At 35.9% G+C, this 14,017-nt stretch overlaps 1 protein-coding gene across 1 annotated transcript in view; it reads right to left on the reverse strand.

Moving 5' to 3' along the window:
- Positions 1-1,982: 1,982 nt before the first annotated feature.
- LOC107725434 (KH domain-containing, RNA-binding, signal transduction-associated protein 2-like) overlaps positions 1,983-14,017 on the reverse strand; it is a 53,515-nt gene continuing 41,480 nt past the window's right edge. Inside the window, exons 6-9 of the mRNA XM_016534676.1 lie at positions 12,006-12,204; positions 2,224-2,315; positions 2,053-2,111; positions 1,983-1,990 (exon numbers count right to left, since the gene is read on the reverse strand). Of these exons, the coding sequence (XP_016390162.1) occupies positions 1,983-1,990; positions 2,053-2,111; positions 2,224-2,315; positions 12,006-12,204 (358 nt within the window). The remainder of the gene's footprint in view (positions 1,991-2,052; positions 2,112-2,223; positions 2,316-12,005; positions 12,205-14,017) is intronic.

Genomic DNA, 14,017 nt, shown 5'->3' on the forward strand with positions numbered 1-14,017 from the left:
TAATGTGAGTTTAAAAACATGATTGACCTATCACTTAAAAATCCCATTTTAGTTTATTTAAGCTCACAGTATGACCCTGCTGTCATTTAAATACAGTATGTGTTGGGAGCCGATGCTCCATTAGGTTCTCTGAGTGTGATCGCTGGGCCATTGAGGAAACAATCAGCCCGCCTTCAGGGCAAAGAACCTTAACCTTCATTGTTGCTAACTACCATTTCACAGAGAAAGGAGGAAAAACCATTATACATCATGACAAAATCCCTTTTATTCCGGTATTCGGTGAAATGATCACTACCGCACAAACAGCCCTCTCTCACTCACATTATATTTAAATAGCTTTTCCCCTTAGTTCCTCCTCACTGTGAAAAACTATCTCTGCTCATTGCAATCTTATGGAAGTCTGTTTCCACCGTGAGATACGTTAAAAATAAGAAATAAAGTCACATTGTGAGGTATATATTGTTACAATTACAAGAAATAAATTCATAATTGTGAGATCAAATGGTCAAATAGTAAATAATAACGATTGATTTGCAATTGCAAGATATAGTCAAATTGTGAGGAAAAAGTCACATTTTGTTATACTGTATTGTCATAAAATTGTGATACAGTGACAATTACAACAAATGAAGTCACAATAGTGTTGTCACATTGCGACAAAAATTAACTATTGTGAGAAATAAAGTCAAAATTGTGAGACATTCACAATTACAAATAGTCACAATTGTATGAAGTCACATTGCAAAATAGTCACAACTGCGAGATATAGTCACATTGCAAGAAATAAAGTCAAAATTGTCATACAGTCACATTGCAAGAAATAGTTTCACACAATTGTGAGGCATAAAGTCAAATTTTGAAAAATAAAGTCACACTGTTAGAAATTGTGTCACAATGTGAGATATAAAGTCACAATTGTGATATAAAGTCACATTGCAAGAAATAAATTTGCAATTATTAAAAATGAATTACTTATTTTCTTGCTGCTTTGAAACAGTTGCATAAAGCGCTATATAAATAAATGTGACTTGACTTCTCATCAAGTTGATCAATTATGAATCTAATGTGTCATTATTCTGCTCTATTTAGTTTAATGTTGTTTCAATTCAGTTTAATAAAAGGGTCAATGTTGCAAAGTTAGTGTCATTATCCAGCTCAATTCAGTTCAAATTCTGTTCTTATCTGAAAGTGTAGTGAAGTAACAGTGTAGTTAAATCAATAATATTACTAAATATTGTCTTTTAACCAAACAGCTGTGAGAAACAAAGCTGCAACTGTGAAACTTAAAGACACTGTGCGCTATTGTGAGATACAGAGTCTCAATTACTGTTTTGTTTTTTTTTTACTCTGAGGTGGTATGGGCAAAACCTTTCCTAACACAATTAAATCTTGGTTTCAAGCCAATAAGTGGCAAAACGTCAACTCATTCCTGTTAACACTTTGACACTCCACTGCACAATTTGCCACAATGCAAAATGAATGAGCAGGCACGTACACAATGGGAAACTGGCATCAGAGGAAAACAACAATTCATGCCAAGAACAGAGGGAATACTGCATCAAATGTAATCCACAGAGGGCACATGTTCAAAAGCCAAAGTAATGGCTGAAAGGCCATTCTGACTCTGTTGGTGGGCCTCAGCAATGCCTCTAGCTCTCTACTGGCTCAAGTCCACGTTTTCAAGTGCATCTTAAAACCCAGCCCTGAAGCAGACTAGTAAGGTAAGATGGCAGCTGCTATGGCCTGGGCCTCGGTGATTTAACAACTGGCAAATGCCGCTAGGTGTTTTTCCTTACCTTTAGCTCTGAAACATTTAACAGCAATATGGAAAATGAATGAGGAAAAGAGGTTTCTCACTGGTGTGGGCAATGTGCCATGACTGAGTTTCAGCCCGCCTGCTATGCAAACTACTGCTATGCAAGAGGATGTTTCTCTTTGTGGTGCACCATTCAAAACGGATGACCTAAAATCCTAATAGTTTCCTAGTAAGCTAAAAGAAAAGTGGATGAAAAAGTTATGTTGTTTTAGAAGAACTGTAGATCAGATGCTTACCATAATTGTTGTAGGCTTCATCATTATTACCGTGTCCATATTCATAATATTCTGAGACACTGTAGGAGGGAAAATAATTCTTATGAGACATTTTGACAGATTCTTAGGGTCAAAGTTAAGCATTAATTAGCTCATGTTGCGACAAAATGTCTTTTAAAAATAAATGTGCACCTTTTCTGCTTTGTGCACTTGTTGCTGTAGTTGTCATCATAGCCCTCATAACTCTGGTCATCATATTCCCCATCATAACCATCATCGTATCCCTGAAATCACAGAAACACAAAAGAATAATCACAGAGGGCGACGCTAGAGGACTGAATCTGTCTCAAAGCAGCACTCTAATTGTTTAGGGTTGAAAAATCAATGTTTAATTACACCGCAATAGGATTTCTCTAGTAAATATACTCCCAGAGTGGAGGACTGGCACAGCTGAATCATGTCCAACAGAAAATATTGATCAATGAGCGACAATTGTCTCATTTGCCATGTTTGAAGACAAGTGGATAATGCCTAGGTCGATCAAGTATTACAGACAAAAGAAACAATAAACAGATTAAAACTTCATGATGAGATGTTCAGGAGATCCTACATGAGTCATGTCATCCATACACTTTTTCTTACTCTTTTTTTTAAGCTTTCATTGATATTGAAATAAATTATTCTTTTTACAATGCACATACGGAATATGCAGCACATAAGAATCTTTTGGGAAAAAGCATCTGAATGGGACATTCTATTTTGCATAAACAAAATGGAGCACATTTGTATGACTATTAAAATTTGTTTGTGTCATCTACTGCTCCAGGTTCAGAAGATTTTGAACGATGGTCGGTGCTTCCCATGTCCGTAGCTGGCAGAATTAATTCAGTAAAAATGAATACCCTCCCAAAGTTTATGTATTTGTTTCAGTGCATTCCCATTTTTCTTTCTCAATCCTTTTTTCAGAAACTGGATAGGTTAGTTTCAGAGTTTATTTGGAATAAAAAGACTGCTAGGATTAGCAAAGCACTTCTTCAGCGATCTAAATCTCTGGGGGGTATGGGCTTACCCAACTTTAGACACTACTACTGGGCTGCCAATTTCAGGGTTTTTCAATACTGGTTAAACTAGTCCCAGTCGCAAAGCTCACCTATGTGGCTTGCCATAGAAACAACTTCATGTATCCCTAACTACATTGACTGCCCTGTTATACTCCCCTATTAATAGTTTACACTCTACATATACAAAAAATGTAATTGTAAAAACGTCACTACGAATCTGGAGACAGTTTAGGCTGTATTATGGATTACAAACTATATTTTCTATACCTGCCCCTATAGCATCAAACTTTGCTTTTCCACCATCAATGATGGACAGGACTTTTTCTCAGTGGGCAAAATATGGTTTATCTGTGTTTAAAGATTTATATATAGATGATGTTTTTGCATCCTTTCAACAGCTCTCAGATAAGTTTTTGCTGCCCAGAAACAATTTTTTCAGATATTTGCAGGTTCGCAGTTTTATCCATAATATGCATCCTCAGTTCCCTAGCCTCCCCTCTCCTACTCCTATAGATTTAATACTCGAACCAATGTGTATTGAGAAAGGGATGATTTCAATTTTTTATGACAAAATATGTTCTCTGCATATTCTCTGACATCCATAAAAACTCAATGGGAGGAAGACTTATTAGAAGACATCACAGACGAACTGTGGGAAAGCATTTTATACAGGGTGCATTCCTCATCTGTGTGTGCCAAACACAGTTGGATCCAATGCAAAATACTTCATCGTACTCATTGGACTAAGGTCAAACTTTCTCAAATTTACTCTGATGTTGATCCTATTTGTGACCGTCGTCGTCAGGCTCCTGCAACCCTGGCATATATGTTTTGGTTCTGCCCAACTCTATATGGATATTGGTCGGAAATATTTGAGACAATGTCTCAAGTAGTTGGGACAGCAATTAAACCTGTGTCTATAACAGCACTGTTTGGTACACTTCCTTTGTCAGTTCGCTGTTCAGGGTACAAGGCAGATTTTCCATTTTTCTTTCTCAATCCTTTTTTCAGAAACTGGATAGGTTAGTTTCAGAGTTTATTTGGAATAAAAAGACTGCTAGGATTAGCAAAGCACTTCTTCAGCGATCTAAATCTCTGGGGGGTATGGGCTTACCCAACTTTAGACACTACTACTGGGCTGCCAATTTCAGGGTTTTTCAATACTGGTTAAACTAGTCCCAGTCGCAAAGCTCACCTATGTGGCTTGCCATAGAAACAACTTCATGTATCCCTAACTACATTGACTGCCCTGTTATACTCCCCTATTAATAGTTTACACTCTACATATACAAAAAATGTAATTGTAAAAACGTCACTACGAATCTGGAGACAGTTTAGGCTGTATTATGGATAACAAACTATATTTTCTATACCTGCCCCTATAGCATCAAACTTTGCTTTTCCACCATCAATGATGGACAGGACTTTTTCTCAGTGGGCAAAATATGGTTTATCTACGTTTAAAGATTTATATATAGATGATGTTTTTGCATCCTTTCAACAGCTCTCAGATAAGTTTTTGCTGCCCAGAAACAATTTTTTCAGATATTTGCAGGTTCGCAGTTTTATCCATAATATGCATCCTCAGTTCCCTAGCCTCCCCTCTCCTACTCCTATAGATTTAATACTCGAACCAATGTGTATTGAGAAAGGGATGATTTCAATTTTTTATGACAAAATATGTTCTCTGCATATTCTCTGACATCCATAAAAACTCAATGGGAGGAAGACTTATTAGAAGACATCACAGACGAACTGTGGGAAAGCATTTTATACAGGGTGCATTCCTCATCTGTGTGTGCCAAACACAGTTGGATCCAATGCAAAATACTTCATCGTACTCATTGGACTAAGGTCAAACTTTCTCAAATTTACTCTGATGTTGATCCTATTTGTGACCGTCGTCGTCAGGCTCCTGCAACCCTGGCATATATGTTTTGGTTCTGCCCAACTCTATATGGATATTGGTCGGAAATATTTGAGACAATGTCTCAAGTAGTTGGGACAGCAATTAAACCTGTGTCTATAACAGCACTGTTTGGTACACTTCCTTTGTCAGTTCGCTGTTCAGGGTACAAGGCAGATTTTGTGGCTTTTGTGTCCCTCTTGGCCAGATGCCGGATTTTAGTAAATTGGAAGTCATCTGCTGTGTCTGTGAGATACACCCCAACAATCAGACTTTTTGGTCTGTAAAAGATACACAGCATCATAAAATGAAAATTCATCTTCGTCCTGTGCTAAATACACAATTTCGTGGTGATGACACCATTTTGGATTGATTAAAACAACTCACTATTGGGTAAACTCCAAATAATGCACAAATTCAAACTCATAACATCAAGTATGCTGTTTCCATTTTGTTGTTCAGACAGACTAACTGAAAGCGCTTCCATTTTTTATTAGGCCTAATCTGTCAGAAAAACCTGGGTAAGCTATTTTGACCCTGTCTATTCCCTTTACATTAAAATTCTTCACAACAGTTAGGTTTTATGAGTATGAAGAAGGATTAGAGTAAATTAAAGTTACGGATTATGCCAGGGATTAAGTTGTTCAGGTCCAGATCTAACACACAAGTTTCCTTCTATTAGTTTTTCCTCATGCTAATAGGGTCAGGGTTCTGTCCTCTCACACTAATTGACCGGTTTGTTAACATGTCCTCTTGATAGAGTGCTATGCATATCTTAAGCAGCAGCGTATAGAAGAAGCAGCATGTTTTACTATTAATGGCATATTTCAGAACATGTCAATCACTCTAATACCAACAGCACTCTAAGGAAATACATTTTGGTAGAACAGTGAGAGGTAGTGAGTGACTGACCTACCCGTTTAATAGGGTAATTTCATCAAGAACGGAAGGAGTAGCTTTCATTTTAACATTTGCGAAGATGAAGATGTGTCCTTTTTGTCTGCTATGACATTTAATGAACGAACAGAATAGTTCAACTAAAAATGAAAATTGTCATCATTTACTCACCCCTGATGTCATTTGTTACCTGTATGACTAAGATATTTTCAGTGAATTGTTTGATTCAGAAAGATTAAAATGAGAAAATTTAGGTTTGAAAAGATATGAGTGAACTACAGACGGTAGTGAGATTAGAATCTATAATCAATAATGACTTTTAAAAAAAATTAATCAATATAGCATTTGTTATTAAGAAACAATCGCCTGCACTTTTAGAACCAATAGCTACAACATGCCACAGTTGTAATAAAAATTTATAGGGAAAAAGCTATTCTCAACAGATCATCTAATATAAATTCTACAACAAGTTAGACTCAATTTTACACAATAAACAAGCCTACAATAAAACGTGATAAATTCTAGTAAAGGTGGTCATTAGTAGTTTAAAAAGATTTCAATATATGATAGTGCTGGTTTCTCCTCTTTTCATCAGTCTTTTTAGTTTATGTGCCTTTTTAGATACTGTTCGACTTTCTCCTTAGCATTTTAAAGTGGCTGTTTCTCTAAATAATTCAATTAGATCACATATTTGACCATCAGACCATCATTACAGTACAAATCATTGAATGCACTGTACAGCCTCGTTTTCCTGTAAGAAATACTCTACTCTGACTAACGTCTATTCCTATACGTCAAAAAGTTAGAAGCAAGACATTCTACAATAGGAACACATGAAAACCCATTCAAACATCTATATGAAACTATTTAGTACTTTATAGTATGCAGAGGTCTTGCACATCTATGCAAACACTATGTGGCCAGGATATTACTTAGTATAATAACAAAGTGTTATTTAAGAGGTCCTTGTGTCTGACCTTTTTGACTTTAACATGCTTCGAGCAAGCTCTAGTTAATGGTGCTTGATCGTTACATTTCAACACTCGTTTGAAAGAGCAATTAACTCTGGTCCTATTGAGCAAGCTAACAGGAAATAAATCAAGTGGTAGAGAGCACTGCAAGAGTAATTAATACAGCAGACAGCCAAAGGTCTTCAATACTCAGCTTCATTATCAATTGACAACCACCAACACCTCTTGACAGTGACTGATCTCTGTGTGGGACAGCACCTGAATATGATTCCTCACTGGAGAGCAGCAAAGGGAAATGAATGGTTGAAAATGCTTTTTGTCTGTGATTCCGTCTGCTTACTGAAGCCTCTTTGTCTACCACTTGTTTCTCAACCAATTTTTCAGGGCTAATATTTTCAGTTTGAAGTATGAGCAAACATGGGCTTAAGGCCAGACAGGATGGAGCAGTCTGAAATATACTGACATCCAACAGGCCATATATCTATTTAATAGTCCGTTCTGATTGTTGCAAACATTGAAAGGACACATAATTCTTCCAAACATAATCAAAATGGGATTTCATTGCACATCAATTTTATATTAAAGGGAAACTGTATTTCATATCATGGTGATTAGTGACTAATAGGTTTAAATGAATTAAATATTACATTCAGTTAACCACAGTTTATTGGAAAAAGGATAATGAAGGCAGAAAGACCAGTGTTCTGACTCAAAACATTTTTTTTTTTGGTATTGTCATTGGCATCTCTGTTTGTATTTGCATCAGCAATTCACTACTCAAAACCTATTGGCCAACGTTTAGGAAATAAATAACAATATTTATGAAGCACTGTATATTAAATATATTAGAATCATGAGTTTAAGTGGAATTTAGTCATCCTGGTATGGGAAATTCTTTGTAAAATAACTATTATGTTGATATATGTTAAGTTTAACTGCATGGAATTGTTGTGATTTGTTGAGGATCTGATTAAATAGATTATTTTCTAAAACCGCTGCTCTCTGAGTTTCTCCATACATTTCCATGCAAATATGTCAATTACCATGTGTTGCTCCATATGTAGAGAAATCTTCACATATTCAGGACAGATTTACACAGTCTTTGCTTTAGGCAAACAATATCTCAAATAATTTAATCAAGCAAATTATTGTCTATGGCCAGGATATTTATATGATTTTTCCCCAGAGAATTAAAAGTTCTTACCACTTACAAACTGGAAATACAGATAATTGATATGTCTATTCATATATGATAACCGCTCACTGGAAATCATTAAGGCACTTTCCACCAACCCAAGAAAAACCACATGAATAATTATAGAGCTAAAATAACAGTTTAGAAAGCACTGGCTTTGCCTGAAAGCACAGTCGTTTGCCAGTACTAAGAAAGTGGCAGCAGAAATGTGATAAACTAGGACTGTTTATTGCCAAAGATCTCACTGTAGAAATATAGGAGCACATATTACTTGTTACATAAACTTTTACAATCACCCAAATAAAATAACTAATTCAGTAAGCTGATGACAGACAAGTAGGCTATTACTTCTAACCTTCAGAAGCAGCAATTCCTGGAACGGAGCAATCTACTGCGCATTTGCAAATCATGTTGCAATAAATTTTAATAGGCGTTATTTCATGCACGACAAGGAGTTGTGATAGCCGTAGCCAGTGTTCCCTGATTCAGTAATCACTGACCAGTAAATATACTGTAGCTCATGGAAATCATAAGTGCTGATATTTGCGTGTACTGTACACAACAATTTAACCGGTCATGACATGCAGCTCATCCCTCCTTGATATTTTCACAGCAAAAGCGCTACTTTTCCCAGTTTTTTAACTGCCTTCTCATGTGCAGAGCTGAAATAATATACTGAGCCTCTAGGCACTCCACATGCATCTCTTCAGCAGGAAATTATTAAACTTCTTCTCGAGGTGTATGTCGTACATCTGTTTTATTAAACGAGGGAGTTCTGCATGAAGAATTCCATTTCAATAATTAGTTCACCTCAGAAATGTCAAGTCAGCGGTGTAAGCGAGCCCATTGTTAAAAAACAATTACAGCCGTGGTGAGAACCTTGCTTTGAAATAGTGCGAATGAAGCCTTTTCCAAACATTCTATTCTGCACCTTGAATTGGCTTTTGCCATGTGAAGTGGTGCGTGATTGTGTGTGTAAGAGGTTTACTGCGATACTATCCGAGCCACTCAAGGGCTTCTTTCACAGCGATTGACCCTTTTCATTTATTTATCCACAGTGACCTGGTTGTGACCTTAGAAGGCATTCTGTATGCTTTTTAATTGGGTTTTCAAACAGTTAGCACATTAAAACTGTATATTATGCAGGAAAAAAAGAAAACTGTGAGGCGGTTAAAGGGTTAGTTTACCCCAAAATGAAAAATCTGTCATCAGTTTCTCACCCTCACGTCATTCAAAACCTGCAAGACTTTAGTTCATCTTCAAAACACAAATAAACATATTTTGAATTCACATATAAACATTGATAAATGCACATACCGTACAGTACATATATGATGAATGTAAAATCAAACATGCTTGATTAATGCTGTTTAAAGCGTTTGGTTGGAATGGACTTTCAATGGTAAGATGTACTGTAAATCTCTCAGGTTCCATTAAAAATATTTTAGTTTGTGATTCAAAAATGAACAAAAGTCTTGTGAGTTTTCTAAAGGACAAGAGGGTGAGTAAATTGTAAAAAAAAAAAATAATTCTCCAGTGTGTTATTGCTGCACCACTATTACCGAACAGAAATGGAAAAATAATTATTGTTCTCAAACACCTTTCCCCTGTCTGCCATTGGTCAAAACAAACAGATAGCCCCGCCCCAAACTAACACCATTGGCTGAGACCCTGTTGCTATGCTGGGCTGGTCAGGATAATCAAACAAACAAAACAATGTTTTGATTACACCACAGAGCCTCAGTGTTTACACTTTTCAGCATACTCAACCTACAAATGACTTACAAGCACTCTGCATATTAAACTGGGATAAGAAAAAGTATTTTAACATCAAACAACATACAAACAATGGCCAACGGATAAGAAAAGCTGGAAAATTACAAATCATCAAGCAGCTTTGAACATATTATTTTGAAATGTTATAGCCGTCTAGTTTTCTACTAAGCCACATTCAGAGATCTGTTTATTTTGTGGGAGGAAAAGGGGCGTCAGCTCATAGTGGAGTGTCTGACTGGTTTGTAGAAGAGTGAAGAGCCCTCTGAGAAAGCACTTGTGATCTTTGAGTAAAGCTGTTGTGCTGAGAGGGAGAGGAGGAGGCAGTCTGGCACGGCTCGGCTGATATACATAAGAGCTGTGATTAACTGGATTCAAATCCTCTGCCACAAAAAGAGCAGAACGCTGCCACACAACAGTGGATATTCATGTGTCTTCATTTTATACATCTTAAACCTGGATGACAGTTTAAGTTTGTGTAAAAGCAGACAGCAAATTAATAACAGAAAAAAAGACTATTTCTATTGAACACATATATACACATATCTCTGTGGCTTAGTAGAAAAACTAGACTGCTGTAACATTTCAAAATAATATGTTCAAAGCTGCTTGTTGACTATACAGTACCTGTCATTTTTTAATGACAAGTGGAAGGACATGTTATTTTTAAGGGTTTGGATAAAATATCCATGGCAAAAAAAATCTAATTAATATCTTATTATTATTAATAAATGTTATATTTACATATTTAATATCTACACGTATCAAAAATTACTCATAAACCATTTCCCCCCAATATTATAAATGGATTATTGGGTTTTTAAAAAATTGCACTTCATATTCAAAACAGGTTAGCTTTGTGTAGCTATAAGAATTCATTATGGCACTTCAGTAAAAGTTTTAATTTGACTATAGTATTTCATTATTTATAAACTTTCACATGATTGTTTGATATTACTGTAATATAACTCTTCTGCTGTTATGTTAATCACACAAATGTAATATGATTCAGAAAGATATTGAATCTTTGAAATGATTCTTACCAAAGAAATGTGAATAAGTAATACAAGATTCAATTTTCAGATTCAGATAACTCTCTCTATGTATAATATACAGTATAAAATATAGAAACAAGATACACTTGTACATAGTCATATACACTTTTATATGCACTTATATATATTTCCACAAATATACATGCACATTCTGGAATTCTCAAAGTCTAGGTAAAAATCCCGAGGTTGAGGATTGGCAAGGTTAGATTTTGAAAGATATACAATATGTTCCTAGTGAACTGCTCATTTCTTAGTCCTCTTTCCTCCACCTGCCTACCCCAGACCCAATTACTCACAGAAATATGTCCACATTTTCCATGTCTCCCGTAATACAGAGGCTCTCCAGCAGAACTCAATTCACGTTGGTAATGAGTCTGTACTCTAACATTTCCCCATGCAGACAGACCAATCTACCACAGCGCTGCACATATAGGGCTTTTGCATTAGGCAAAAGCTCAGAGGGAATCGAATCCATGAGATATTGCTTTTTTCATTAGGTTGGAGTTTGACGTTCACTTGGCTCAGAATTCGCAAAAATAACCTTGTGCACACCTGGGTACAAAAAGTCTGCAATGTATAGGTGTTGTCCTACAAATCAGCAAAAGCTTCCATTATTGTTTAATAATCATCATCATCATCACCATCATCAATAATTATAATACTGGTAATGGCAGTCAGATACTGATAGTGATAGTCAAGCTCATCGTCTCACAGACAACAGTCAATCAAGTGAGCAGTTGCTTTTCTTTTTGCACCACATGGCTTTTCTTTACAGTATGTCAGCATGTAGACTAACATCTTATGGCATTCAATCTGTCAGAATGGATTCTGTCTTCACTGATTCATTCAACATTTGGTAAATAGAAAGGCCATTCCTTGTACAAGAATCCTTAAGGATTCATAAACCTTTTTTTCTGTCAAGCCTTCTATTTTGTGAGTGTGTATATGTGTTTGTGTGGGTGTGTAAGCAAGACCTTCAATAATGAAGAGCTTTTGGACACAAACTCAACTCAAAACGTTTCTACCTCAGTAGTTCTTCAAACAAAACTAAAACACATACAGTACACACTTCAAAAAACTTTTAATTGTCATTAAAAACAATTAATCTTGACTTACGTAGTCATCATATGATTTGTGTGTGGCTTGCAGTAGCGGGGCTCTGTATCCAGGGGTCCCTGTAGTTCCTCTGGCCCGGGGTGCAGACACTCCCCTGGCTAGTGTGGGTGTTGGGACAGAGGTGCGTGTTCCCACAGTTCCTCTGGGTGCTGCTGCTCCTCGTCCAGGTGGAGGGGGTGGAGCTGCCCCCCCTCGACCTCTAAAGACATAAAGTAAGAGAAAATATATGATATAATATATAATAGAAATATATTATTTCTTTCTTATTTTATTTTGTTTTATGAAAATATACATATTATATTTTATATTATAATATTTTATATATTTATTAAGATTTTTGGCGCAGTATATTTGTTGTTATTTTGTTTTTAATTGCTTATTTTATTATATTTTTATGTATTTAATATTAAAATAAAATACAAAAATACGGATAAACCAACTTTCCAATAACGACAATAATTTAACTAAATTTATTTTAATTAATAAAAAATAAAAAAAACTCAAAATAGTTTGTGTCTGTGTAGATTTAGCTTAATGTATAAGAATTTTGATTCATATGAATACTGTAAGTCATTTACATTGTACAGTATTTATTTTCTTAGGCGCTTCAATAAAAGTGTTAATTTGATAGTATATCAGCACCAAACCTTTCCATAATTGTTTGATATTGCTGTGATATAACTCTTCTGCAGAACCACACATTTCTGTATAGACACATACCAAAGGCTTGATGCAGTGGCAGCTCTATGCAAAATTAGTGCAGCACAACTCCAATGTTTACAGATAAAAAAATAATAATTAGCATTTTGTGTGAAGTCATTTGCTGCAGTGCTATAATAGTGGGTTGCTGTTAGCTGGTGTTTTCATCACCGACAGCCTATTAAAGCCCTGTGAACCATAATGTCAGTGATTCAATAAGGTGAGACAGCAGAGTTTTCAAAGATATTGCAATATTCACCGCCTCAGCTCTTTTCTTTCATTGCACTGCTCTGGTTACACACTGTAAGAGTGGCAGTGAAGAATGGCATCAAAAATCAGTCTGTAGAACACATTGTTTCATTCAGTGCGATGAGAGACAGCTTTATTTCGCTCCCTTGTGCTGCCATTGTGGAATCAAGGGGTGAAGTTGTCCATTTCTGGAGTAATTTTCAACCTGATTACTGTTGCAGCATGGCAGATGGAGTTGGCAGCACTGGTGAATGGCAGATGTTTCGGTCTGTCCAGTTCTACATTTTGTCCATCCAAATCTAAAGATCCTACAGAGACTAATGGCCTCATCAGTGTTGTTGTTTTTGCCATGCTGATTTGTGGTAATGACTTCTCAGGGCACATCAAGGGCAAGAGGCGCTTTATAGGTTTATCCGCCAGGAACGGTAAACAGAAAGATCATATTTTGAATCTATTATTACTACCTGAGGTAATGCAAGCTGTCGTTGTTTTGGGAGAATCCTAGAGGGATCTTCAGAGGCTCAAACAAGCCAGAACAAGTGCAGTGTGAAATGTATGAAATAAACATTAAAGATGGTGTAAATAATGTATGACGGTATATATAAGTTATGCTTTTGATGAGAACAATTAAAGCTTCACCTGCTAACCTGATTAATAACACTGAGCCTCAGGGCACTTTCATGATCCAACAGTGCGCAGATGTTTGGGAGTGAAAATTGGGCCTCTGTTAGAGTTGTTAACAGTTAAGAGTTAAAGCAGTTAGAGTAAACTTGGAAGACTTCGGTTTCATCAGAAATGCAGAATAAGATTTTTTTTAAGGTTATGTGATATTTATTCTTTTAGATCTGATTTGTACTTAATTTATTAACAAGCACAATTATATCACTATGTTAGTTAAAGGAATAGTTCACCCAAAACTTATTTCTCATTTACTCATATCATTCCAAACTTGCATGCTGATATTTTTGCTGGTATTTTTTGGGGTCATTAGCATATAACATAACATGTCCACCCTTGTTTATTTTTAATTTTTTAATTTGTGTACTTTCCTAACTAGTATCAGC

Source organism: Sinocyclocheilus rhinocerous, unplaced genomic scaffold (genome assembly GCF_001515625.1).
Source record: "Sinocyclocheilus rhinocerous isolate Xijiao unplaced genomic scaffold, SAMN03320098_v1.1 scaffold366, whole genome shotgun sequence".
NCBI classification, from domain to species: domain Eukaryota; kingdom Metazoa; phylum Chordata; class Actinopteri; order Cypriniformes; family Cyprinidae; genus Sinocyclocheilus; species Sinocyclocheilus rhinocerous.